This window comes from Molossus molossus, unplaced genomic scaffold (assembly GCF_014108415.1).
Source record: "Molossus molossus isolate mMolMol1 unplaced genomic scaffold, mMolMol1.p scaffold_m16_p_13, whole genome shotgun sequence".
Taxonomy (NCBI): domain Eukaryota; kingdom Metazoa; phylum Chordata; class Mammalia; order Chiroptera; family Molossidae; genus Molossus; species Molossus molossus.
The window spans coordinates 88,080,631-88,108,048 of record NW_023425348.1 but is presented as its reverse complement, the minus strand read 5'-3'; the positions used below and the strand labels follow the sequence as shown (position 1 = coordinate 88,108,048).

Here is a 27,418-nt window from a genome sequence, read left to right as displayed (position 1 = left end):
CCTCCCTCCCCGGAGCGCAGAGGCCCAGGCCCCAAAGTATCCCTTGTGGCGATGCCTTTACTCTGACCCCAGCTCCCTCTCCTCAACCCGTTCGGGGACCCAGCTGTGCTCTGGGACCTGGCTGGCCCCCAGCTTCTCAACTGCCCCTACCTGGGTGTCCTGGTGGGTGTAGAGGCTCTGTGGAAAGCCCCCCTCCTCGCAAGGCTCCTCTGACACCAGGCTGCATAGCACCACGGACACGGGGAACGAGGAGCTGGGAAGGTACAGGGAAGTGGGTTCCGAGTGCCTCTGCCCGGCCTCCTCCCAGCCCCTGCTCCACCTCCCCTGCCTGCTGACACAGCCACTGGATCCTCACGCAGCCCGATGCCTAACAGTGGGAGTCCTGGGTGGCTACACACCCTTCCCCATCCCCATTCCCACGGTCCTCAAGGCCCCTGTGAGGCAGACGCCCAGATGCCCCTTCTACAGAGGAACCGAAGCCCAGAGACGGCCAGGGTCACACTGCCAGTTAAGCACAGAGCAGGCAAAGTTAGCATCCCTCCTCCCCAGTTCCCGTGACCACTGTCTCCCCTCCCCCCGCCACACTCACTTCATCTGCAGGGTCAGGCTGAGGTGCAGTGGGGTGCTGCTGCTGATGGGGATGTGGTAGGTGAAGTTCCCAGGCCTGAAAGCGCAAAGCTGGCTTCTCACCCCAAGGCCACCCCACAGGCCCCCACCCCAATGGACTCCTCAGCCCCAGTCTACACTGGAGCCCTTCAGGGGCCTGGAGAGGGACTGTGCCACCTTGTGGGGGAAGTTCCTCCCCGAGGGGGCCAAGATCTGGACATCTGTACTGCGTGGGCTCCTGTTACCAGAGGGAACCGGTCCCCGGGGTGAAGGGAGGGAGTCAAGCCCACCTGCAGGCATCCCCTGGAGCGCAGTACTGGGAGGTGATGGGCATCGAATTCTCCAGCACCTGGATGGAGGTCAGGGCAGGCGCTGGGTCTGCAAGGAGACAAGGCAGGGCACAAGTGAGAAGCAGCCAAGCCTTTCCTGGCTGGATTTGGATCAGCCACTCACACCTTAGTATGAGTAAGTCGCAAGTTACTCTTTCCAGATGCCCACACGGCTGGGGGCACACCACCCTCTTCCCCAGCAGCCCTAGGACTAGCCGGTTCCCATGAGCCTGAGGCCTGTCTCCTCACAGAACCAGGAGCAGGGATGGTCCGTATCCCTTGCCAGGGGTGTCCAGAGGCTCTGCGGGCCTCTGCTCCTGACTGCACACATCTCTAGCTCACTTGGGTTGTCTTGTGGGAGGCTTGAAATCAGCCACGGTGTGAGTCCTCACACACACAGACTCACCCCACCCCACCCCGAAAGCCAGTTGTCAGACATGTACCAGCACGCCACTGCGGTGGTCTTCTCTGAACAAACCCACCGCACACAGCCTGGCTGGCTGGGCGTGGGACTGAAGTGGGGCGGGGGTGGGGGAGACAAGGCTTTCTCGTTCCTCCCAGCTCCTCTCGGGCTTGCTGCCGTCCACCCAGGAAGGGGACGCTGGGGCCACTAGCCACTGAGCATGTGCTATGCCTGTGCATCTCAGCGCTAAGCAGACCCCAGGGGCCAAACAGGACCCAGAACGCCCTGTGGGCCATGGACAGGTATCAGATAAGGACATTACGGAGCCCTGGCTGGTTCAGTTCAGAGGTTAGAGCGTCGACCGTGGACCGTGGACCAGAGAGTCCCAGGTTCGGTTCCCGCTGAGGGCGCATACCTTGGTTGCAGTCTGTCCCCGGCCTCAGCTGGGGTCATGTGGGTGGCAACCAGTAGATGTGTCTCTCTCACATGGATGCTTCTCTCTCTCTTCTTCCCTCTCTCCCTCCTGCTCTATCTGAAGATAAATGCAAAAATGTCCTCGGGTGAGGATAAAAAAAAATTTCAAAAGGACATTATGGATAACGCCCTTCCAAGTCTTTTCTGGACAAACTCCTACTGTCCTTCAGAAACTCAATTCCAGTGTCACCTGATCCTTCCCTGGCCACCTCCCCACCTTGGCCCGGACTGAGCATGCTCCCCAGGAGAAGCCACTGGGCCCTTTCAGAGCCTCCTCGCGCTGCTGCCAGCAGAGCAGGGCCCAGGAAAGGCTGTCCGTCCGGGGAGCATCTCATCTGCCCTTGGGGGTTCCCCGTCACTTTGAACTTCAATCTCAGCAAGCCACAGCTTCTCAGCTTTTTATTTTTTTTTCAGCCACAAAACCCATCAATGAAAGTTGATGAGGAGGCTCAATAGCTGGAGCAGACCCTCCTGGCTGAAGCCCCGAAGGCTCTCGGCCTCCCCCTTGACCTCCGAGGCAGCCCCCAGGGCACTGTAGAGGAACTTGGGTTTTGTTTTTTTCTGCCCTCACCCGAGGACATTTTTGTTCCTTTATCTTCAGATAGAGTGGGAGAGAGAGAGGGAGGAAGAGAGAGAGAGACATCCATGTGAGAGAGACACATTGAGTGGTTGCCACCCACAAGACCCCAACCGGGGCGGGGACAAACCGCAACCGAGGTACGTGCCCTTAGCGGGAGCTGAACCTGGGACTCTCCAGTCTGCGGGCCGACGCTCTAACCGCTGGGCCAAACCGGCCAGGGAGGAACTCGGTTTGAGAACCTCTGCAAGAAAGGGTTCGTCAGCTTTGTTAAACTAAGGGTTTGAGGTTTGGAAAAACAGAAGAGCCAGGCCCTGGAGCCGGGCAGACTTGGCGTCAACTCCAGCTCTGAGGCTGATGGATCCTATGACCCTTGACAAGTCATTTCACTTGTCTATGTCTCTGTCTCCTCAGCTGAAAAATGGGGACAATTCCTTCTTGAGATCAGACGAGGCGGCCGGTGCAGGGCTCCCGGCGTGATGCCTAGTTTCTTGGTGATGCCCAGCTAATGTCTGCTGAATGTGACTGGCAGAAATGCGCCCTGGCCAGCGAGCCTTGCTGGGCCGAGCTGAGAGGCGCAGGGAGCAGGGCAAGTACCTGGTTGGCCCCGGGTCTGAGTGGGCTGGGCAGGGCTCAGGCCAGGCTGAGGGGCCCCTCGGCGGGCCCGGCCATGGATTCGGAGGCTGGGGCTGTTCTTGGTTTTGCCCTGCCACCCAGGGAAGGGGACTGAAGGACTGGCCACAGGCTCCAAGCCCTTCGAATGCTTGAAGTGGCCAATGCCATTGGCTGACAGGCCCCAGGACTTGGCTCTGATGTTGGTGACTGGCAGCAGGGCCGTCTGGCTGGGGTCTGTGGATAGAACCAGGGACAGGCTGAGAAGAGGGAACTGGATGCCTCCTGTCCAGCTGTCTCTAGGGCCCCACGGGACTCTGGTGACCCCTATCTGTCTCTTGGTCCCCCCAAGGAGGGCCCCCTAATCTTTTCCATTCTGGGCTCCAGGAGACCCTCCCACCAATGAGTCTTTGGGATCTTCCTCTGGATTCGGTAAAAAACCCAACCCCAGCCCTGGCCCCCAGATAGCCATACCTGAGTGGTTAGTGGAGGGATTGGGGCTGAGACCACGGCTGGGGGTAAAGCTGGGGCCAGGACGAGGGTCAGTGGACGGGCTTGGAGCGGGTAGGGAGCAGCAGACGACGGGGCAGGGGTGGCTGGAGCACAGGTCCAAGGTGCGGATCGCTTGTCCTGGGGCCGAGCTGGTCAGGCTGGTGGTCACTGAGGAAGCCAGGGCTGCATGAGCCGGAGGGAGCAGCAGAGCCCCCCGCCCAGAACGCAGCCGCCTCTTCCCATCCCGTCCCTCCAGGCCCACCCAGGCACGCACCTAGCAGCAGAGAGGGCTGTGTGCCTGGCAGCCCAGTGGTCCCAGGGGACTGTCGGAGCTGAGTGGTCCCAAAGCTCTGGCTGGACCTGCTGGGGAGGGTGGGCTGAGCTCAGAAGGGCTGGGCGAGCCTGAGCGGGAGCCTGCGAGTCCCAGAGAAGCAGCAAGGGCGGGAGGAGGGGGGCAGGAAGGTGGAGAGGAGGCAGGAGGAGGGCAGCAGGAGCCAGAGGCAGGAGGGAGGGCCTTGATCCAGACACATACCATGGGCACAGGGCCTCACTCCCCCCAGGGTGCTGGGGCCGGAGCAGGGCCAGAAGACAGGAAGTGGACACGGCAAAAGAGCTAAGGGGCAGCAGAGAGGAAAAGGGGGAGACAGGCACAGGGGAGGAGAGAGAGAAGACACAGTCAGAGACGGCCCCAGAGTCTGAGGGTGACGTGGGCAGACAGAGCCCAAGGTCCCACCCTGGCCCTTCTGCTCTCCACCCACAGTCCAACCTGGACTCCTCAGAGGCCTTGACCCTCAGAGGCCCAGCTACCTGGAGGAGCTCTGAGTAGGCCAGAGAGAGACATGGGCTTCTGCAGGGACAGGAGAACAGCTGCAACCCTCTGGGGAGACCCTCCCACCCAGCAGGCTGAGAGCCTAAGGTGGAACCCTCTTTTGAGGGGACAGCCTCCATGGCTCCTCGGACCCTGGCCTACCCACCGAAACCCCACGTGACCCAGCAGCTCAGTAGGCAGCAGGCCTCCAGAGACATACCCATCCGTCTCTACCAGGTCCTCCTCGGTGCGCAGGCTCAGCACGTACAGGGTGGACATGGACACCACGCTGGAGCCACAGAAAGGGGCCGTGGTTAGAGCTGGAACCATGGTCCAGTGCCCTCTCTGGGGCAGGGCTGGGCTCCCAGGCGATGCTGTAACGGGCTCCCAGCTCCAGGGCAGTGAGGCAGGAGACAGCCCAACTCCTCTGCCAAGACCTTAGGGGCTCTCTTCTGGCACCTCTACCTCGCCCCCAGGTCCACAGGCAGCTCAACTGCCCTAGCCAGCCACCCCAGGGCCTGCGGGACAAGTCACCTGAAGGCCATGACCACCACCAGGGCAATGATGGTTCCCTGCAGGAAGCGCTGGCTGACGCAGGCCTGGTCGGGGACCACGGACGATGGCTGAGGACCAAGAGGAAAAGGGAAGAAGCAGAAAAGGCCCAGACTTAGGGAGCCCATAGTCCGGCCCACCGTGGGTTTTGCTGGGGGTGGGGATGCCAAGGGCGGCTCATTCCCATGGGGGCAGAAAGAGAGGAAGGAAAAACAGGGCTGGGAGGGCTGGAGGGTCAGGACGGGAAGGGAAGCACTGGGGTCAGTGAGCCTGGAGAGGGGCAAGCGGAAAGGGGAGCCGTGGGGGATGGGGAGGCCCCGTGCACCCACCTCCCATCCCTGCCCACTCTCACCTTGCTGGCCACCTTGGGGGGCCTCTTCTTGTGGGGGACGCTGCCTGCCCGGCTGAACTGGCTCCCTGTGTGGCTGCAGCAAGAGGGCCAGGGTCAGAGGTGCCTCTGGGAAGGGGGTCTTGCCCTCCCCCGCCCTGCGCCCCCACCTGAAGGCGCCGGAGCTGCCGGTGGACTTGAAGCTGTCCAGCCGCCGCAGTTTGGCCAGCTTGTGGCTCCAGCGCTCCAGCTCGTCGATGCGCGTCTCCAGGTTGTCAGTCAGCTTGCACAGCTCCTTCACGGCACCCACGTTCTCCATGAAGATGCGCTCCTGCCGCGGGCAGCACACCGACGCTGAGGCCCCGTCCGCCCCTGGGAGCCCCAGGCTACTCGCCCTCGGGGAGCAGGGAGCCCCGTGACGCCTCCTCACCAAGCCAGCCTCTCCTCCAGTCCAGTGTAGCTCCCATGGCCCCCTGTGCCTGCCTCCAAACAGCCCGCACCCCCAAACCCCCGCACCTGTGCTCAGCCCTTCCCACCCCGACAGAAGGCCCTGTCCCCCAGGGGCTCATGCTCTCCGATCTCCCCTTCTCATGGGGGGTCTCACACTTCGGGACTTTACTGTTCAACTGAGGCCAAAACATATGACGTGCTCCTTGGAACCCAGCCTCACGCCAGGTAAGTTACAAACACCCTCCTTGCAATAAACCCCGTGTTTAAGCTTTGCAGTGGCCACATAAGAATGTCTTCGTGGCTACTGTTGTCGCCCCCCTTTTGCAGGGGAAGAAAATGACCCTCAGCATGGCTCCTCTAGACCCTATCACACAGCCATAGACTGGCCAAGCCCCGCCTCCCCTTAATGCTCACCGCCTTCCCTGCGGGCTGGGAGGACACTCTGGAGGGCTCCAGAGAAGGCTGGGCTGCTCCTTCCCAGCCCCCGCTCCCTCTGGAGGGGTGACTGCCCTCCAGCTGCCCCCTCTCCCCCTTGAGCTCCCTCTGGTTCTCCCTTGGCACAGACCTTGTTCACCACCAGAAAGTTCTCTATGGTTTTCCCGTTGGCAAAGACCACGTCTCCCGTGTCCTTCACGGCCTCAGGCAGGATCTCCTTCACCTCCTGGGCGATGACACCTGGGGAGGGACAAGCCAAGAGTGTGTGGAGGGAGGGGTGCCCAACCTTAGCACCTAGTGTGAGAAGGGGGCAGGGGCTGGAGAGGCCAAAGTTCCGGGGGCTAGCGATTTGGGTTCCAAGGAGCCTTGAAGCAGGGGGCCCCACGGACAAGCGCTCACAGGGTCAGTTCCAGGGCTCAGGGTGGGGGAGTCACTGGCTGGGGGAAGGGGACTCCAGGGAGTAAGAATCCCAAGGGAAGGGGCAGGGATCCAGGAGGATGAAGGCAGGGGCAGAGGGGCGAGGATCCCTGGGCACAATTCCCAGACTTCCAGTGTCAAGGAGTGAGGTACCCAGGACCCGGTTGGTGTGATTTCCCAGGAGCTGAAGGGTGGGACTTCAAGACAGCAAGGTTCCCAGGGGTGCGGTTCCAGGAGCCAAGGGGAGGGGTTCCCGGGAGGAGGGTTTCTGGAGGACAGGGACAGCACTGCCAGAGGACGGGGCAGAGATACCGGGTTCCCGGACTCCAGCCCCAGCGGCACAGGCCAGTCCTCACCCGTCTCCGGTGCCGAGGCCTCGATGCCAGCAGAGGCAGCAAACTCGGGCTTGTATCTGTAGTGCACCAGCCGCATGCGAGAGATCCTCTTCAGCTGCTCCGTGGTGTCCACCTGTGTGGGAGCCGTGCCCGACACTGAGCCCCTCCCCTCCTGGCGGTCCCAGAGGGCGGCAGCCCAGAGGCTGCAAGGTGGAGGCTACCAGGGTCCGAGATCCAGGCTCCCCCTCCCCCTCCCCCTCCCCCTCCCCTGGTAGCTCAGCGGTCCCCAGCCACAGCCCCATCCATCCCCACCTCCTGCACGTGCTCCTTGGCCCGGAGGTCTGATGGGTGCATGAGTGAGCCCATGACCTTGACGTTGCCATGCACGACCAGCGCCTCGTCAGGACGGTCCGTGTTGATGCCCACGCGGCCGTGGTGGAAGACTGTGTCGGGCACCTGTGCCCGCTGCCACAGCACGTCGCTGTCACTCTCGAACTGGCCTGGGTTGGATGCCTGGTGGAAGGTGGGGTTGGATCGATCAGTCCTGGGGGATGGGAGACCTGCAGTGCCCCGGGAAAGAGGGACACCCAGCAGCCGCGCCTCCAGCTCCAACAGGGGCTCCTCACCCCACCATGCTGCCCCTCAAACTGCCCCTCCCGCTGTGGCAACATTCAGGCACTTGTGGGATTTCAGAAAGCTCCCTGTCCACCTCGACACTTTCGGAGACGCGAGGCCCAGAGAGGGTGAAGCCTTGCCCAAGGCCACACCGCCAGTGCCCGGCAGCCTCAGCACTCCAGCCTCTGACTCCCCAGTACCCTGACATTTCTCCTGGGTGCTTTCTCCCAGCTCGGGAGGCCTCTCAAGCCCCCGGGGGGAGGTGGCCCTCACCCGCACGATGATGCGTTCCGAGATCTGGGCAGCCAGCGTGTAGTTCTGGTTCTGAGCATGGGCCTGGAGGGCCACCACCAGCATGAAGTACCTGAGTCACACGGGGTTCTTAGAGGTACCCAGGGTCCTGCCCCACCTGCCTCTACCCACCTCCACCCCCTGCCACCCACCCAGGTCAGATACACAGGCACAAAACTGCTCCCTCAGTCATCTCCCCCAGGCTCCCAGCACCCCAGGAAGGTGGGCATGAACATCCCGTCCCTGCAGAGGAGGAACCGGAGTCTCCACTAGGGGGCAGAATCTCCCCAGGGCCCACAGCTAGGCAGCCAGCAGTTAGTTGCTCCTCAGTCCAGAGCCAGGTTTCTGCTCTCCCGTCCCTAAGTCAGTTAAGGGCTCTGAGTTTCAGGTCCCTCGTCTGTAACATGGGTCAGTCTGTGGGACCCTGCCTGGCGTGCTACACAGGGTGGCATCTTCCTGGCTGTCCTCAGAAACGGTGGGATTCTGGGACAGGGCTCCAGCCTGCTCACCTCTGGTCGGGGTTGGGCTTGCCCTTCTTGCGCATGTTGTTGGCGGTGGTCTCGCTGAAGTGCAGTCGCCCCACCGTCACCTTGGTGACCTGCTCAGGGGGCAGGCTGACCCTGCAGAGGACGGGCAGGACACTCAGGGGGCAGGCATGGGGGCTGTGGAGAGCCAGGTCACAGCGGGCACCCAGGTGTGGGGGTGGACATTCTGGGTGCATGCCTAGCCCCCCTCAGCTACCAGGCCAGGTCCAGGGTCAGACCTCTCATCTGCCATCCCCAAGGGGTCAGACACTCACGTGACAGGGTTGAAAGGCCGCTTGCTTCGATCGGACTGAGATTGCTCTATGTTAATGGACTGGTTCAGGGCCTCTAGCTGGGGGAGGAGCAGACCCAATGGTACCTCAGGGCCTGGCTCCCCACCGGGTCCTGGCCCCCTTCAGCCTCTCCGCACAGGCCTGGCCCAGCGGGAGCTCATGAGGAAAGGGAGGCACCCCCACCCCTCAGTTTCACATCCCCACAAACTCAGGTGCCTTCTCCTACGCAGCTGCACACCTCACAGGCTACCCCACCCCCTGCCCACCTTTGTGTGCATGCTCAAGTGTACACACACTCCACCATCACCCTCACAGCCCCCAATCCCCACCACACTCCCCCAGCCTGCGTACACACCCCAAACCAGGCTCCACAAGCACCCGCTCACACCCGAACCCACTCACTCCCAGCCCCCTCCCATGTCCTCTCAACGCCTCCACACAACCCTGAAGGAGACACACTCCGCCACACCCCTAGGGAGCTCAGGGCTCAAAATCCACAGCCACTCAGGTTGCACTGGGTGGGGGTCCTAGGGGTGGGTGTCTAGGCCTCAGGGCAAGCGTCCCAAGGACTGCGGCAGAGTGGACGGTGGTCAAGGAGCAGTCAGCGGACAGGAGGGCCGGCATGGGCAGGGAGGGCGTGCCAGGGAAAGGAAGCTGCTGACAGAGGCGGGGGCTGGGACTGGGACCGCGGTCTGGGCACAGCACACGGCAGGCCAGACCCCGAAGGCCTTTGTGGGCTAAGCTCAGAAGTCGGGGCTTTGCCAGGACACTGGGGGCCCTGGAGGAATGGGGAGTGTCATGCCCGCAGGGTCTCAGGTGCAGCGTGAGTTGGGAGCCGGAGTGGAAGCTGCTGTGGACATTCAGACAGGGAGAGGGGACAGCGGGGCCTGGTACACGGGCACGTGGGCCCGGACTGATGGCCTGAGTGACCAGGGCCCGAGGGCCCGTTCCTGAGAAGGGAGCCCAGGGGAGGGCAAGTTCGCAGGGGTTCGTTTTGGGATATGAAGCTGAGGCGCTGATGGAGCTGTCAGGAGGGGGTCCTGGCTGGGGACACAGACTCAGTGTCAGGGTGGAGAAGGAAACCAGAAGCCCGGTGGTTAAGGGGCATCACAGACAGGAGACAGGAGGGTGGGTGGCAGGGGTGGACTGAACCCTGAGGAGCTCCCCTCGAGCCTTCACCCCCTGCCTCCCTCGGGGCCGAACCTGCCTTCACCCCCTGCCGCCCTCCTGGGCCCGAACCTGCCTTCACCCCTGCCGCCCTCCTGGGCCCGAACCTGCCTTCACCCCCTGCTGCCCCCCTCGGGGCCCGAACCTGCCTTCACCCCCTGCCGCCCTCCTGGGCCCGAACCTGCCTTCACCCCCTGCCGCCCTCCTGGGCCCGAACCTGCCTTCACCCCTGCCGCCCTCCTGGGCCCGAACCTGCCTTCACTCCGTGCAGCTTCAGGTAGAAGCAGTCGAGGGGCTTGAGGCCTTCGGGGGTCTTGACGTACTTGGGCTCGCCCAGCATGCCGATGTACACGGTCACCTGGAAGTGGTTCTTCTTCTGACACACGAAGGCGTCGTCTCCGACCGAGAAGTTGAAGCCCTTGTCTGCGTCCACGCGGTAGGTGAGCATGGGCCTGGGGGCAGAGAGGGGCTCACCAGGTGCCCCAAGCCGGCCCAGAACCTCATCCCCCCACAGGCTATGTGCCCATTTCCTAGCCGAACCCCAACCACAGGGCTGCCCCACTCCTCGGGAACGGAAACTGAGTCCCCGGAGGATCTGGCTCAGGTGTGCCCTCGGTGCCTCGACTTTCCTCTCCAGGCCTGGGCCCAACCACCCTGCCCTGGGGTTGGGGGAAACGGGGCAAGAGACCTGAGGCCCACCAGAGGGGAGGGCACGCCTGAGGAGGGGGCTTGATGGCCCCTCCCCACACTTGACTCCTTCCCAGAACACTGCCTGAAGCCCCCCTTTGTGGGAGCCAGGGTTAGAGGGGATGGTCTGCGGAGCCTCACTGCGTCTGACAGCTGATTGCCATGGAAACGGTGGAACCTGGCGCCGGCTCCGAGCTGGGCCAGACCCTGCCCACAGGCTCCCGCAAGCCCCCAAACACCCTCATTGTGACTCCTCTGTGTGCCCGGGTGGGGACAGGGGCACTCTGGCCAGCTGGGCTCGGCCTCAGTTTGCCCATCTGTTGCTGGGAAAAGTGTTCCAAGTCTGTACCCTTTGGGGGACCTCCAGGTGGCAGGAAAGGGAGCAATGACCGCTTGGCCTGCCCTCACCCAGGCCCCCAGGCACAAGCAGAGCTCCCCGTGCCCGGTCCTGCCTGGACGGAGCTGGGCAGGGAGCGTGTTCCCAGGCTGGCGGAAAGGACCTGGGCCTGGCTGACGCCTGCAGGAAGGCCCAGGGCCCCACTTCTCCCCCGGCTCCACCCAGCTGCCTGCCGGGCAGCACCCGGAAGTGCCTGGGCCACACTGGAGGTCTCGGATGCAGCCCCCTGGCCTTGGGGCCTGGGGTGGCAAGGCTGGCCCAAGAAGTGGCAGTGGAGAGGTCCTCCCCAGGCCACAGGGACTGCACCCCCAAAGACCTCCCCTCAACCCTGGCAGGGTTTCAAGCGACCCTTCAGCCACTGGAGCAGCTGGACACACCCTCGCACTGAGGGCTTCTGGTTAAGAGTCCCACAGACCCGGGGTGCCCAGCTCCAGGAAGCTGGTCTCAGTGTGAGAGGGCCCAGTCCAGTCACCCTGCCAGGCCTGGCACTGTCCAAGGTGAGGGAGCTACACGCGTAGCCCTCACTGGCCTTCCCTTGAGGGGAGTGGGCCCATAGCGCTTCTGGCCGGGCGGGGGAGCTGAATCCCGGTGGGGGGTGTTGAGGAAGGGCTAGGAATGCCAGGCAGCCTCCGACCCAGTCCTCCCCACCCCCTCAGCCCTCTCCTCCAGGGAGGGGGCTGCTAACACTCAGCTTCCTGCTACCTTCCTGGAATGCAGGAGGAGGTGGAGGAGCAGGGGGAAGGAGGAGCCAGGAAACACCTACCCACACACTTCTCCCTGACTCGGCCCTGCTGGCCCCTCCCTGGCAGACCCCACCTTCTTAAGGAGCCTGGGGCTGGCCAGGAGGCAGGAACCTGGGCACCAGTTCTAGCTCTGCCCGGAGCCTGTCTGCTCTTCTGTAAAATGGGCCACCTGGTACCCAGTGTGCTCCCGGACCCTGGTCTAGGACCACGATGCCAGGGCTGCGGGCGGATGGGGTGGCCGGAGGGTGGGGCGCGGCAGAGATCACTCACAGCTCCTTGTAGTTGGCATCATACAGCGTTGCCCACTTGTTCTGCTGATGTGGTTGCCACTTGATGGACTGGTAGTTGGGGTCCAGGTAGGAGCCATTGAGGCTGTCATTGTCCTGCAGGAGACCTGGAGGGAGGGAATGCCTTTGTGGGCCCTGGGCCCCACTCCCCAGCTCGAAGGGTCGGCCCCCTGCAGGGCCCAGCAGGCCAGCGTGTGTACCTGGTGAGGGTGCCCCTGGCGGGTGCCAAGGCGGAGTCTGGACTCGGGCGATGCTGAGGGGCAGGGAGCCGGGGCCCGGTGACAGTGGGCCCTGGGGAGGCCAGGGCGGGGACGGGGCTCGAGGGGGGTGCGGAGGCAGGGCTGTCACGGTCCCAGGCTCCTGTTTGATCATTCCGTTCAGCATCTGGGCGTTGAGGGTGTTGGGAGGCGATTCAGAGTGCTTCCTCTTCTTGGAGGGGTGTGTGGGGAGCCTAGAGGGACAGAGGTGTGTGCCTTGGGGGCTGGCTCCCCCTGAGCCTCCCCCCTTGGGCAGCACCCACCCTCCTCCCCACCCTGTTTCTGCAAAACATGCCCAGCCCGGAGGACACCTCCTGCGGGAAGCCCATGGGCTTTGCCTCCTCAGAGCTCCCCCATCACCCTGTTGTCTTTGTTCCTGTCACTCCACCCTACCCCCCAAACTGTGGCATCCAGGAGGGCAGGAGCCCAGCACTGGGCCCGGCACACGGTGCTCAGTCGCTGGTGGAGCGGAGGCCGCCCTTCCCTGCCCCCTCCCTGTCACCCTCGTAGGGAAGGCTCCGCCGAGCAGCCTCCAAGGTCAGAAACAAGCCAGAGGCAGGAAGGAGTTTCTTGGGATGGGGGTGCTGAAGATTTGGGGGGCTGCACAGCACCCCTTCTCCTTCTGGTCAACAAAAAGTTTGGCAGTGGAACCTTCCCTTGACCTAAATCTAAGATCTCCATGCGTAAAACATAACAAGACAATTCTGGGGGCTGGAGTCAGACCGGGGAGCTTGGGTCTATGCCTGGAACCTCCGCAGACACCCAAGGACTCCGTGGGACGCTGGACAGTCCCTGATGTCGGGTGGGGGCAGGGGCTCCAGGCGCAGGGCCCTCCCATGTGGCACAAGGTTCAAATCTTGACTTTGTCCTTTCCAGTTCCGTGACCTGGGGAAGCATTTCCTCCTCCTGGAGTCCAGGTTACCCACGTGGACAACAGGGGTGGCCATGCCCACCAAACGCCCGGCCATGGCTGGAAATACCTGCCGCCTTGCTGGGCACACGCGAATACATACGCTGACCCCGTGTCCCGGGGTCAGAGCTCCTGCCCTTCCTGGGTCCATCCCTGTCCTCACCTCCACCTCGGTCTTGCCTGTCACTCCCTGACCCCTCACCTGACTCCCACCCGGGCACTGCCCAGTCTTACTCCGCTCCATGTTGCTGCAGCAGCTGGTGCAGCATCTGGGGCTGCTGGGTGTGGTGCAGGTCGGTGGGCACCAGCCCCTGCCCCATGGCAGCGTAGGGGGGCATGGGGGGCTCCGCCTTCATGTACAGGTCCCGCTGTAGGATGGGGTAGTGAGGTGGGGGTGGCGGGGGCGGTGGGGGGCCTGGCAGGTGGGCTGGGGGCGGGGGCAGGTGCTCCAGGCGGGAGGGCCCTCCCACGTGGCATAGAGTCTCAGGGGTTATGGTGCGCAGGAGGTGGGGGTCTGCGGGAGAGAAGGGAGCAGGCATCAGAGACCTGCCCCGGGCACCCGCTCTCCCGTGGCCTACCTCCGCAGGTCTCCTGACTCCCCCCATGCCTGGGCCAAGCCGGAGGCTGCCCTTCCCAAAAGCCCATGGGGGAGGAGGGTTGGGTGGCTAAAGGCTGGCCGGGAGAGGCCTGGGCAGGGAGGCAAGCCTCTGTCCTGGGGGTGAGCGGCCTTTCACCCCGTTTTAGCCAGCTCCTTCCGTAGGGCTGGGCTGGGCACCTGCTTCCTGGGGGAGGTCCCACACCCCAGATTCTCCAGAGCTCCTCTCAGGCCTGATCCTCCATGGGCCGCAGGAAGGAGCCTCTGGAGACCCCCAGTGCAGTCCGGTGGCAGCCCCCTCCCTCCGGCAGCCCCTCTGCCAGGCTCTCAGGGGCCAGCCCCCCAGCCTAGGGGGAGGCCCCAGCTCCCTTTGTTCCCCAGGAGGCATTCCAGAGATGTTTTTGGTAAGATAAACAGAACTCTTGACCCCTCTCTGGGCTGTGGGGAGACTGCTGCCCGGGATCTTTCTGCTCTTGGCCACCTGGGGGCCCTAGCACCCCAGAGCACCCCCCAAGTGAGGTGGGCCTGGCAGCTGGTGAGGCCTGTGCTCAGGCTGCAGCCTGGGCCTCCCCAGCCGCCCACTTACCGCCGAAGGGCGCATCCATGATGGCGCTGGCGGGCAGGCGGGTGGCATCGCCGGCAGGGACACTTGCTCTGGGCAGGGCCTGGCTCCCCACCCGCCAGGGGGAACAATAGCCAGCGCCACCGGGAGTATTTGACCAGCGATATCTGGGCCTGTTGGGCAGCCGCTGGCCCCCTCCCTCCCGCGCTCCCTCCCTTCCGATAAGGCCGCCCCAACCACTTGCCCAAACCCCGGAGGGGGAGGGCGGTGCCTGCTGGACTCACCATTCACCTGCTGGGGGGAATAAGCCTCGGAGCCGGAGTCTGGGGGAGAGTCGGGCAGTGTGCTGTGGGAGAGGAGGAAGGGGCTGTTGGGGGGAAACTGAGACCCTGATTCAAGCTGGGCAGCTCCTCTGTGGGCAGGGCCCCAGAGGCCCCCGAGGCTGGGGCATGGGGGTCTCCTCACTCCTACCCTTGGGGTATTTTTCTGTGCCAGTCACCTTGGGGTGCCTGGAAGTTACTGGGGGGAGCCCAACATCCCCTCAGACCTACTGGGCACTTGGGGGCCAGTAACCAGTATCCCTGATGATGGCACAGGCATCCAAGGGCTCTCCAGTCTGAGGGCCCAAGCCTGCTCCTCCCTTCCTGTGCTCATTGAAGCTCCCACTTCCTGCAAATGAGGGGTCCGAGGGGGCTGGGCAGGTCACTGGGGGGCTGTCCCACCAGGGGCAGGTGTGGATTGGGCAGGGAGCCAGCCCGGCTGGGCCTGGGTTTATTTTTTTCTTGCAGGTTTTGTTTTATCAGTGATTCGAGCAAAAGAGCAAACTCAACCCAGAGAGGTCAACAAGTCCTGCATAAGCCCCGCACACGTCCACTGAGGGGAGGGTGTGGCCACCGGGGCTCCAGCTCTCCGGCCATCCGGCCCCTACATCTGGAGAGACTGCCCACCACTGTGCCCAGCCATCACGGACCCAGCCTGGGGCTGACCCGAGTGCCCATGCTCCCAACCCCACCAGCTACGTGAGGATGACAGGGAGAGTGTCAGGTGATGGGCAGGACCCCCCTGCAGCCCTCGCTGATGAGCAGGCCTCTCCAGCTCCGCGTGCTCCCCACGCTCCCCACAGTGGCCTTGGGGCTCTCTAGCGTGTCAAGGTCTTTCACACTCAAATGCCCCAAGTCCATAGGACCTCATGCTCTTCCTTCCCAACTCTCCAAGGTGCTCATTCGTCCTCCACGTGGCGACTTATTGGTGGATACTCTCTCCCCAGCTAGACTGCAAGACCCACGCAGGAGGGACCTGCCCATCTTGTTTACCATCTAGAACAGGGCCTGGCAGGTGGGGCAGGGAGCGGTGCAGCCACAGAGCCCCGATGTGGCTCTGGACAAGACCTTTCCCTCACTGGGAAATGACCTCGGTGCCATCAAATCCTGCAGTGAGGACCACGGGGCTTTCCGCAAAGGCCAGCAGTCACTGGGGCTGGTTGATGGACTCACACAATCAGAGGCATGGGGCACAGTGGGCACCCAGTGGGCACTTATTACATGTTAGCTCTCTTCCGTCCTCCCTTCGCTTCGGGGTCTGTGGCTTAGAGACAGCCTCTCGGGGCTGTCTGCCTTCCGCAGCTCACGCGACACCCCAGCTTGCATCCACTGCCTAACCCCTCAAGCCAGGAAACAGATAGTCCCCCAAGCACGTCCTGCCTTTATTTCCACAATACCTGGAGGGGAAGCACTTTCGGCTGGTTTTATAGAGACACCGAGGCCCTGACGATGTGGTGGCTACTACGCCAGAGCCCTGCAGGGGTTGAGCTGGAGACAGAACCAGACTGTCTGAACGGTGTCATGCTCCCGGCCCTTGATTATTCTTTCTCACAGAGACAGGGTCCCTGTCCCCGGCTAGGGAACCCAGAACTTTCTCCAAGCCCCTCTGCAGAGCCCAGGTTCCCCGACTTTCCCAGGAACACATGTCCGTGGGCTGCCCTGGAGTCTGACTGGCTGGGCCGGTGGTCACCTGGAACCCATGGTCACAACCAGACCCAGGATGAGCCACTGGCATGGACACCTCTGATAAGGGGTGGGGGAGGATGGGGGGGCTGGGGAGGCTGGCTGGGGGGTACCACATCTGAGCCATGAGCCACCTCCTTGTGGCCACAGTGAATAGTGGCTAAACGCACGACTAAGTGGACGGGGCTGGCCAGCACAGGGAGTGTGCAAGCCTGTGTATGTGCACACATATGTAGGTGCACACAGCTCTCGGAGATTTTTCTAGCACTTCCGCCAGTCCTCCTCACTCCCCTGCCCAGAGCCCGCCATGCTGCCGCTGCCTCAACAATGCCGGCCCTCCTCAGCCTGGCTCTAGGCCTGCTCCGCCGTACCTGCCCTCCGGACAGCCCGACCAGCTCCCCCCAGGCCCATGGTCACTGGCCCCATGCCCTGCCTGTCCCTGTGCCCTGAATCTAACCCGCCCACCACACTCCCTGCCCTCACTCACCCTGGGGCATAGGGAGCCTTGGGCTCTGCCTTGATGGGGGGCCCAGAGGCCCCCAGGAAGGGCTTGGGAATGGCGCCCATGCCATTGTTGTTGTTGCAGTTGAGGGGGGCGCTGTAGTTCGGGGGTGGGAGGGGGCCATGGCGCCCTGGGGAGGGTCCACCCCCAGGGGGGCTCAGGTGGTGGACCCCGCTGGAGCTGGGGATCGCTGGCTGCCCGGGCGTGTAGGAGGCAGTACTGGCTGGACCAGGGATGTCAGGGAAGCAGCTGCGGAGAAGGGGGGAAGCTCAGCGCCAGCCGGACCCCAGCCCCACCCTGGGCCCCCACCCGAAGAGCAGACTGCGGAAGGGTCAGTGCTGGGAAAGGACCAGGAGCCCTCCCACGCTGGGGCCTTGTCACCGCCCAGGTGAAAGGTGGAGGCCAGAGGGCGGGGGCGGGGCCGAGGCTGTCCACTCACAGGTCGGAGGCATCCTCCTTGCTGATGTACTCCTCCAGGATGCTGGTGTCTATGTTGGAGGGCTCCAGGGCGCCGTTGATGTCGTGGCCTGCAGGGGACGGGCAGATGTGAGATGGGAGGGTGCAGCCCCCCAAGGCTCCTAGGCCTCTGGGCCCACCCCACCCCCAGGCAGAGCCATCCCCATCTGCGTACCCATGCCTGTGGGGGCAGAGTCCTTCAGGTCCACCACCTGACACCCCTCCCAGGAGGCAGGGGCCTCCCCTAGCCCACAAGGCCACCCACAAGGAGGGGAGGGGACCCGAGCGCAGATCTGGGACAGACAAGCACTTCCTGCCCTCCATACCCCTTTCTAGGTTCCTCACATAAGCAAGTCCTTCCTCTCATCTCTCAAATGGGGTCATTGTCCCCCTGCCTGACGGGGTGCTGTGAGGAACAGTGATGACGGCCACCCTCCGTGACTGTCCTGCCCTATACAGTAGTCAGTTCCACATGGCCCAGCTGGTGGGCACCTGGGCACAAGGTCTGGTTGGGGGCTAGACCACATATCCTGGGGAGCCTCCTGCACCCCACACCCCAGATGGAGAGGGGTGGGGAGCGAAACAGGAGCGCCCAGCCCCGCTACTCCCATGGCATATGCCCATCACCTCGCGGCAGGGCTGGCATGCTTAGCCCAGGTTCTGCAGAGGTGAGAGGCCCAGAGAGGTGAGGGCTCGCCCGGGGGTCTTAGCGGGGAAATGATGGCGGACGGGGCTCTGCTCCAGCGCCCTCTCCTGGGCCCTCCTCCTTGGCCCGGCCCGTGGAAGGGAGGGACTCGGAAAAGGCCGCGGCAGAGTGCTCTTGGGCATCAATGGGGAGGAGAGGAGGAGGTGCTGGCCTTTCCCCTCCCAGGGTCACCTTGTGTGGGGGAGCCAGAGGGTGGGGTGATAAGGGGGCTGACGTGGGAGATGCGTCAGCCTCGATAATGGAGGATGGCCCCACCCACACTGCGGCCCTGGGCTGGCCAGCCCCACTGAGGCAGAAGGCTCCCTCCCACAGGCCCCCCGAGCCTGTGCCTGGGCTCTGCACCTCATTGCCCCTCCCCTGGGGAGCCCTGGGAGCAGAGCTCAGACAGGTCTCGGAACAAATCCTGGCTCACCCACTCCCACTGTGTGACAGCCGGCAGGTCACACACCCTCTCTGTGCCTGTCTCCTCATTAGTAAAAGAGGAACATGAACAGCTAACACTTTACAGGCTTTTGAGCATGAAACAAGGCAAGATAGGTAAGGTGCCTAGCACAGAGTGGGTGTTCGGCAAACGGAGTCGCTGACCTCACTTCCCAGTCCCCAGAGCCCTGGGGTCCCCGGGAGCCCCCCGCCCAGGCTCCTCCCTGGCCCTGGCCGGCATTTCAAGAATGCTGAGCCCCGCTTAGGTGATTAATGAGGGCTAAGCCCTCCTAGGAGTCACGCGCTGCCTGGGACAGGCCCTCCTGCTGCCCCCACCCCTGGCTCACCCAGCCAGGAACAAGGGACACCCACCAAGCATGGCCAATGGCCGTCCAGGGCCCCATGTGGCCGGGGCAAGAGGAGCTTCTCAAGCTGGGAATGACCAATGTGCATGCTGAGCTTCTAGAACTCCCATCTACACTCTGGCCCCCACCTCATCCTTCCCTATTAACGGGAGGTCCCATTTATTGAGTGCCTATTGTGTGCTGGGCACTTGGGAGCCAAGTGCAGAATCACAGCTCATTATATGCAAGGGGTCCCGCAGCCGCCTATGCAGTGTGATCTTCCCAGCCTGCACTGGTGCCCGACAGGGCCCCTGATGGTGCGCTGACGGCTCACTCTGCCTGCCTGCCAGGCCCCCATTATTCTAACTGCTTTATGGGTTTACCTCCCAATCACCCCTGCAGACTTGGCATTATTAGCATCAGTCCCTTTGTTCAGAGAGGTCAAGTCTCTTGCCCAAGGCAGCACAGTGAGGAGGAGTCAAACCAGGCGCAGGGCCCGACTACAAGGCAGAAGGTGGGGTTGGGGTTACTGAGACCTCCAGGCCATCCTTGGCTGCCCCACCTGGTGGCCCGGGGTTCCTGAGGGAGGATCACACACAAGAGATGGAGAGGGAGGGGCGGGAGGGGCACCGGAGGGGCACACCCACGCTGGCCTGCAGAAGCTGCAGGTTTTAGAGGCTGAACTTGGAATCTGCAGTGAATGATGGGGTGATGGAATCATGGTGTTGCTATTTATAACAGGCCGGGCCTCCCCTTCCCTCCTCCTTCTCCCCTGGCCAGGAGTGTTCCTAATCACCCCTAATCCTCCTGCCCACCTCCCCCAGGCGAGGGGGGGCCTCCGGCAGAGGCATCCTGGGAGACCCTAACGAGAACCAGATGTGGCTGGGGGAGGAGAGACCCTCCGGTGCCAGGGGCCGGGTGGACGGAGGAGGGAGGAGGGAGCCACTGGGACAGGGTGGGGGGGGGGCAACTGGTGGGAGAGAAGTTTGAGGTTTGGGGGCTGGTGGGCCTCCTGAGGAACACTGACCCCACATCTTCTCTTTCTCTGGGAGCCCTCGCGGCCTGCCTGGTTTTCTCCCCACAGCCCGCCCAGCCTAAGGGGCCCAGCCACCAGGCGGATGCCCCAGCCTGCCCCATGAACCACCCTGCAGATTTCTAACCGAACACTCCAGGAGGTCAGAGGGGGTCAGGGCTTGGGGGAGCCCAGGGATTCCTGAGGCTGGGGCAGAGCCCCCAGGAACGCAGGAGGAAGGAAGATTGGGGGTCCCCCACCCCCACAGTTTCCAAAAGAGCCCTGGAACGTCACTGAGCCAACAACAGATACCTGTCAGCAGGAAGCTGTCTCCCTGGGCGCTGGAGGGGCTGCCCTTGGTCCCGAGACCAGAACATGGTACCACCAGCTCACAAACCAGCATCCCTGCCCTCCCCCTTCTCAAACCCCCAGCACCTTCTCATTGCTCGGGATGACCAGAGCCCTCCGTGGTCCAAGGCCCGGCAAGGCTGGCCCCCTGCCTGACCCCACAGCCTCCTCTCTGGCCCTGGTTTTCCTTCCTGCAACTTTCCATGGTCCAGCCTCTTCCTCGTTCCGTCCTGGGGCAAACATCCCCACCCAGCCCCACCCGCCCGAACCTCGGGGCCTTGACAGTGTGGAGAAAGCCTATTCCTACGCCATCTTTAGGTCCTGGCTTAACTGAAGTTCCTCCGTGAGGCCGCCTGACTCTCCCATCCCCTTGAGTGGTGGCCTCCTTTCCACTCGCTCATCAGCTCTTTGCCCTCCTGCCTGGCGCAGGCATCGCGGGCAGGTGGAGGGTCCGTCCACGGCCACAGCTCACACTCGCCCAGTGGTCACTGTGCCCAACGCCGAAACACACACTTTGTGTGACTCATACTTAACTCTCATAACAACCTTATGGGGTAGGTGGTTTCCTTGTTCTCCCTTTTATAGATGAGGAAACTGAGTCTCAGAAAGGATGCATGTGTTGCTATCACTTGCAGGTTGGGAGCTGAGCCGAGCCCCACCCTGTCCCGTCTCTGAGATCTAAGCATCGAAGCCTTCGGCAGGCACACTCAATAAATGTCCATGGAATGAGTGAGCAAAGTGGCAGGCGGGTCACCAGAACAGGCCTGTCTGGGTCTGGGAACCTCCGCCAGGCCGTGCTGCGGCCAGGAGGAGCCAGAGCTAGACAGGGCCATCCAGGTACCGTCCCTGCCCTGCTGAGCTACGCACCCCAGATGCTTCTCGTTAATTCGGTCCTTTATTACCTGCTTTTAACAGGATGCAGACACTGCCCCTTCCTTCCCAGGCAGGCTGGGACGAGGGCTGTGGGAAGGAAGCCTCTCGCAGCCTCTCCTTGAAGGGAGCTGAAGGGACAGGAGCAGGTGCGGATGAGGGCGGGTGGGGGCCCAGGTGGTTCTCCACCCTGGACTCCTCCCTTCTCCCTCTCCTCGAGCTCATGCCCACCCCTCCCCACCAGCTGTGGCCACTGGCTGAGTCTCGGCCATTGTCCTGGGGGACGGGGGAGGGTGGGGACCCGGCACAGTGGGTGGCTTGTGCCCTGCCCACTCCCTCCCCCCTGCCCGTCAATGGGGCACTTGTCAATTCATGCCCCAAACATGGCGGAAATCCCGTCAGCCACGTGGCTGTGGGCAGGCAGGCCAGGGCCTAAGGATGCTAGCCAGGCCTAGCTCATCTGAACCTGGGGCCGACAGGGCACAAAGCCCAAGCCTGGCCCCCTGCTGTGCTGTGTCCATCCCAGGTGTTGGAATCCGAGGGACACTCTGGCTCCAAGCAATGGCAGAGGGCCAGGGTAGTGGTGGTCAGGGGACTGCCACCTCGGCGCCCCTGTGATGCCCTAGAGGCCTGGCTGCTAATGTAGCACCCTCCCTTCATAGCTGCGTCTTACTGTGTGACCCTCAGCAAGTGACCTGTCCCCCCTGGGCCTGGCTTCCTCTTTATCAGTGGAGAAGGAATCCCAGCATCTTCAGTGAGATGGTGGGACAGCACCTTCCCCCAGGAGGCCATTCCTCAACCAGTGTGAACTGCTGTTTCCAGCTGTCTGGAGACTGTCCCACTGTCCCACTGTCCCCATGCCTCGCCCCCTCACTGCATATCGGCCCCAGGGAGCCTCTGAGGGAAACTTCTCGAGCCCCTCTGACATGACCAGTGCCATGCTGTTATTCTGGCATACACATGACACAGTGCAGCCTCCAGGCCTTGGCTCTAGCCATCCCCCCATGGGTCAGCCTTCTGTGACTGCCTGCTTGCCCCAGCAACCCTCCTTAATCACCCCAGTCACAGAGGGCCCCCAGTGCTGTGGCTCATCTCCCAATATTCACTGAGCTAATCAACACGCCCCAAACTAGTTCACACTGGGACAGGGCACAGTGGTCTCTCACCTCCTTTGGTTTGGGCTTTCTATCTTTATTAATGTGACCTATGATTAATATGATAACTGCTAGCTGTCCCTACTTCAGGCTTCAACATGTGACCAGAGTCTTCTCATTTAAAATGCCTTCAGGTCAGATCCTTGATTTTGTAAGCTTCCTTTTGCATCTCTGCAATAAATCCCGTTAACCTCAGGCTGAATGACAAGGATGTGGCCCTTGAGTCACTGCCATCAGGTCCTTACATCTGAGCCACCTTCGTCTTTGTTCCCTCTCAGCTTCTTGCTAAAAATGCAGAAGACTCCCGCATTCTGCCTGCATAGGACCACCTCCTGCAGGGGACTTGGACTCTTTGGCTAACCTTGGGTTATAGCTATGCCCTCCTCCAGTCCCCACACAGCTGCCACCCTGTCCTCCGGTTGACACAAGGCTGAACTCACAGCCCCAAGATGTTCCCAAGCCAGGTCCAACAGAACTGAGCCCAGCAGCTGCAACCTGTTCTTAGGGATCCCACTTTAGTCCCCAGAGACCTCTGCTTGGCTCTGGGGATCCCCAGCCCTGACTCCACAGGGCTCAGTAGACTTCCACCTGATGCCCTCAGCCCTCCCCCACAGGGACCAGGGTAGGCACGCCAGGCGAGGGCCACTCCTCACAAAGGTGGGATAGAGACCCGCAGCATGGCGTAGGGGCAAGTCTCCTCTAGGGCTACCTATGCCCACCTGTGTTCACACACCAGCATGTTCTACATGATGTGTGTACACAAGGGTGTACTCCCAGGCATGTATCCATGGGCTTGTGTGCATATGAACACACACATATACATGGTGGCACATTCCTCCCACACTGACACGCATATGTACCCACACCAGCATGCTCCATATCTGTCATTCATTTAAATAATGATTTGTTGAGCACCTACTATATGTCAGGGACCACGTTAGGCTCTGGTGATACGGCAGTAAACAAAATAAACGAAACCTGCCCACGTGGAGCTGAGATTCGAGAGGCAGAGTCAGATGACAAGAGAGGTCAGTAAAACCCATAGCATTTTGGAAGATGACAGATCCTATGGAGAAAACAGGAGGGTAGTTGGAGTGCCAGGAGAGCGGGAAGAAACTGCAATTCTAAGTAGGAAGATCAGGGCAGGCCTCACTGTGCAAAGATATAAAGAAAGTGAGCCACAAAGATTTCTGGGAAAAGAATTTCAGGAGGTGGGAGCCAGTGCAAAGGCCCTGAGGCACAAGCATGCTTGTGCAGGTTCACCTCTCAGCACATGGCACAGGCTTGTACACTTGTGCACACAAATGCTCACCGACCCAAAGGCAGGCCCAGGCCAGTGCACTTCCCATTGGCTCTAGCTGGGGCCAGAGCTAACTGAGCAAACTCCGTGTCAAGACCCCCAAGTGCCCTGAAGGCAGCCCCCTCCAAGCTAGCAGGGGATGGGGATTGCCCTCCCCCACCCCAGGCCCCAGGCCCCAGGCCCCAGGCCCCAGGAGGGAGAACTGCGGAGGGAGAAGAGAGCACAGGGGATTGAGAGAGGAAGAGGGGAGTGAGGGAAGGCCCCTGAGGGAGGGAGGGTCCTCATCCTCCATAGAGATGAAGTCTGTGGCTATGCATTATGGGGGCTGGAGGGGTCTAGGTCAGATGGAGGGAGAACTTTCCCACCAATGCAACCTAGAGGCAGGGGGAAGACAGGATGCCCTGGAGACCCCGGTCCACAGTCCAGGCCAGTGGGGACTCCAGACCCAACTGCCCTGACCCTGGGTTTTGCCCTTCCTTCCCTTCCTACTCCAGGCCTTGGCTCTCTTGGGGTCTCACTGCTTATATCACACGACCCTGACCATCTGAGTGAGGGTTCTGAGGCCCAGAGGGTAAGGGGCTGGATGGAAGTCACCTAGCACAGCCATCAGCGGTGACCAGGACCCTCAGCAGGCAAGGAGAGGCCCCCTCCCTGCCTCACTTCAACTGTGAGTGGCTGCAGGTCAGGACACTCACGCTCCTGTCCCTGCTGGGCTGTGGCCACCCTGAGTGAACCTGACACCTTCCTCTCCTGCCTCCACACCCCTCTGGGAAATGAGGGGACACCATCTGCACCTCCATTGCGCTCCAGGATTCCCGAGAGACAAAATATGCTAAAACCTCAGCCTCAGTGTGGCAGGTAAAGACAAAGGATGGTCAATCAAGCTCCCGCCCCCTTGCCTGCCTGCTCGCCCCCAAGTTCCAAATCTCCGAGGTGGAGGAGGTGGAGGGTCGGCCGGGCCTCGCTGGAGGAACCAGGGGCAGGCAGCTGGCCCACGCAGGGCCAGACTTGTCATGGAGCATGCTCAGGAAGGCTGACAGTCGCCCTGGCCGCTTTGACTTAGCGCTAAAGCATCGACCTGTGGTCCAGAAAGACCTGGGTTTGGTTCCCTCTAAGGACATGTACCTCGGTTGCAGTTTGTCCCCGGCCCTGGTTGGTCGTGCAGGTGGCAGCCACTCGATGTGTCCCTTTCACGTCGATGTTTCTCTCTCTCTCTCTCTCTTCTTCTCTCTCCCTCCCACTCTATCTGAACAAACAGTAGAAAAAAATGTCCTCACCATCTTTGGGTGAGGATAAAAAAAAAAAAAAGAAGAAGGCTGACAGTCTGCCCTCATTAGAGAGGGTGAGGGTCTTCTCAAGGCACACAGAGCCAGTCAAAGGCCCCAGATCAAACCTGGGGCACCAACCTACCCTGTGGACCAATAAGTCCTCAAAGTGAGGAAGCATACCCTCCGTGACCCTGTCCTGCGGATCGTACTCACAGTCCAGTCTGACATTTGGGGGCATTACTGTGCCAGGCACTGTACCAAGCCCCCCACAGGCCCCCATTTCCATAATCCCCCAGAAGCCCTGAGAGGTAGGCACTGTGCCCACGATTGTGTTCCCATGTTCCAGAGGAGGAATGGAGGCACAGAGGTTCGGCAATTTGCCCGGAGGAGGTGGTCAGCAGACCCAGGAGCACACCCCGCACACTCAGACCGTGGCATCATCTGCTCCCCCCAAACCGAGGGCTACCGGCACCCAGTGGCAGCAGGGGCTGGAGACTTTGAGGTGTGAGAGGAGGCCCCTCTATACACACCCGGGCTGGGAGGGAAACTGAGGCCCCGAGGAAGTTGGCAGTGAAGAGGAAGGAGGTGGAAAGGAGGGGCAGGCAGCCGGGTGGGGCGGGGCCACCCCGTTAATGATTCAGTTAATGATTTCTGCTCCCTGTCCTTATCAGGAGGGCAAAGTCCAAGGGCAGCAGCCAATCAGGGGCCCTTCTGGGCTGTTACCCAGCAGCCTCTGCTGCCAGGGCCCCACTAGCCCTGTAATCCTTAGGAGTCAGGAGTGGGGGCCGGTGCCCAGGAGGAGGCCATTCTGCCCAGAGTGGCCTGTCTTTCTCCTCAGCAGCCTTGTGGCCCTGCCTAAAACCCCAAGGGGCCCTCTGCCCAGGCCCCCAGACTCAGAGAGGCCCAGAGGCCAGAGGTGGGACACCAGCTGCCCCCACCCCCGGCGGACACCAGGCCCTCCGGGAGAGCTGGCTTCCCGGGGTGCCCACTCCCCACCCCGTCTCTGTTCACATAGCCATTGTTGCCTCCACTGACCCTGAGGACATTTCCTGCCCCCCACCCCTGTGGCACTGGGTGTTGGGGACAAGGGGAGGAGTCCGAACCCCCCTGCCATTTATTTCCCTTCAGCTGGACTCAGGACTTGGGGAGGTGGGGCTGAGACAGGAGTCCTCCCAGGGGCTCTGGGTGGACCCAGGAGCCACCTCATCTCATCTCCTTAAGAGTCAGGGGTCTGGCCGTCTCCCCCCTCCACATGCTCCCTGGGTCAGACAGACAGGCTGACAAGGGGCACAGTACCGTCCGGCACACACCCCAGCTCAGCCCCAGCCTCCCATCCAGAATGGAGTCCTCTCCTGTCGTCATCAGGTGGTCTCCCCGAGGCCTCCTTCTGCGCTCAGGAGTCAGAGATGCTGGTCCTCATAAAAAGGCCACCCTCCCTCCCCCAAGGCCCTGGCGGCAGGGGAGAGAGCAGGCCGGGGTGTCAGCTCTGGGTGACACTGGCTAACTCCGTGCTCCTGGAGCCCCGGTCCTGGCCCCTGGGCAAGGGGGCAATGCTAGCCCCCATCCCAGGGCTGGGTGAAGGGTGACCTTCCAACCAGGATCCTGGTGCTCTGGGGGGCTGTGGGGGAAGGGGGCCCAGGCCCTTGTCCCCAGTGTATGTATCTTATCTCATCAAGAGGCCAAAGACAAAAGAGTTTGTCTTTGTTTGGTGACAAAAAGGAATCACATGGGAAGTCCCATCTCTGGTCCAACCCACCTGCCACCCCAGGAAGGGACATGAGGCCAGAGAAGAGAAATTACCAGCCCAAGCTACCCATCTGGAAAGAGTGAAAACCCAGCCTCCAACCTCCAGCCCTGGTGGAGCCCTAGAGGCTGCATGGAGGTCCCCCAGCCTCTCCGTGCCCTTGCCAATGCCTGCTGGCGCCCAGTTCCCCTCGGTCTCTAAGGCCTCTTTCACACCCGCCTGCTTTCTGGGGGCTCTGGCTGCTCGCTCAAGCCCCACCTGCCCCTGAAGCCCCCTCCCCCTCCCATGATCCTTCCTGGCCTGAGACGAGGCTCATCAGAGCTGAAGGTATCATCAAGACCTTCTATGCCACCCACTCCTGCCTTGTAGGTGAGGACGAGGGGCCCAGAGAGGGTGAGAGCGCTGCACAGGGTCACACAGCTCTGGGTGGCTTAGCCTTCACCAGAGCCTCTAAGGTCCTGCTGGGATCCTCTGGCGTTGCTTGCCCGTCCCTAACCAGGCTCTGGGAGTTCAAGGCCCCGGCCGGTCAAAGTGACAAGTAGTCCTGCCACTGTAACCCTGTTACCTGCTGGGAGCCAGTGCATCCTGCCCGGAAGGTCCCCTCTCTGCAGGCCCTGTGCCCGCCGAGCCGAGCTGGGCAACTGCAGCCTCCCTCCAGGGGATTAGCAGGGCGGTCACCGGGCCCAGCTGTACCAGCCTCGAGGGGGCTGCCCTATCCCAGCTTCCCACCCGAGGCCCAAAGCGCCTTAGTCCTCGGCCCACCACCTGGGGCGGGCACAGCTTGGCCCACCCACACAGGGCAGGACCAGGACGTAGGCCTGATGTGCTAGAGAGTGGGCCATGCCAGGCGCGGGGCCTTGAGGCTCCCCAGAGCAGAAAGCGTAGACACGGCCTCCTGTACCACTGTCCAAGGCCGAAATCGAGGCCAGAAGGGACCAGAGGAGAGCTCCGGTGTCTCCAGTCCCGAGCGCGAGAACACACATGTCCCACACACTCAGGAACACATCCACACGCACGAAAGCACAGCTTCCCACCCCTGGCACCTTCATACATACACTTATGAGCACAGTCAGGCCCCGCCACTCCAGGGAGTGCCCTAACACCCACGCTGGGGCCTACTCCCCTGCCCACCTGATTCCCTGCCA

General features: G+C 62.2%; 1 protein-coding gene across 2 annotated transcripts in view; it reads right to left on the bottom strand.

Annotated features, from left to right (window-relative positions):
- MYRF (myelin regulatory factor) overlaps positions 1-26,889 on the bottom strand; it is a 29,144-nt gene extending 2,255 nt beyond the window's left edge. Inside the window, exons 1-25 of one of the 2 annotated variants that reach the window (XM_036260090.1) lie at positions 26,839-26,889; positions 17,091-17,178; positions 16,637-16,900; positions 14,431-14,492; positions 13,224-13,503; positions 12,023-12,273; positions 11,806-11,929; positions 9,965-10,160; positions 8,524-8,600; positions 8,234-8,344; positions 7,707-7,797; positions 7,131-7,331; positions 6,840-6,951; positions 6,197-6,306; positions 5,352-5,512; positions 5,206-5,278; positions 4,836-4,924; positions 4,522-4,590; positions 4,026-4,106; positions 3,768-3,853; positions 3,476-3,661; positions 2,987-3,238; positions 897-984; positions 590-664; positions 151-253 (exon numbers count right to left, since the gene is read on the bottom strand). In XM_036260090.1, the coding sequence (XP_036115983.1) occupies positions 151-253; positions 590-664; positions 897-984; positions 2,987-3,238; positions 3,476-3,661; positions 3,768-3,853; positions 4,026-4,106; positions 4,522-4,590; positions 4,836-4,924; positions 5,206-5,278; positions 5,352-5,512; positions 6,197-6,306; positions 6,840-6,951; positions 7,131-7,331; positions 7,707-7,797; positions 8,234-8,344; positions 8,524-8,600; positions 9,965-10,160; positions 11,806-11,929; positions 12,023-12,273; positions 13,224-13,503; positions 14,431-14,492; positions 16,637-16,900; positions 17,091-17,178; positions 26,839-26,857 (3,249 nt within the window). In that variant the 5' untranslated portion in view covers positions 26,858-26,889. Of the gene's footprint in view, positions 1-150; positions 254-589; positions 665-896; positions 985-2,986; positions 3,239-3,475; positions 3,662-3,767; positions 3,857-4,025; positions 4,107-4,521; positions 4,591-4,835; positions 4,925-5,205; positions 5,279-5,351; positions 5,513-6,196; positions 6,307-6,839; positions 6,952-7,130; positions 7,332-7,706; positions 7,798-8,233; positions 8,345-8,523; positions 8,601-9,964; positions 10,161-11,805; positions 11,930-12,022; positions 12,274-13,223; positions 13,504-14,430; positions 14,493-16,636; positions 16,901-17,090; positions 17,179-26,838 lie in introns of both variants that reach the window. The other variant, XM_036260089.1, reaches the window with a different exon arrangement.
- Positions 26,890-27,418: the final 529 nt, after the last annotated feature.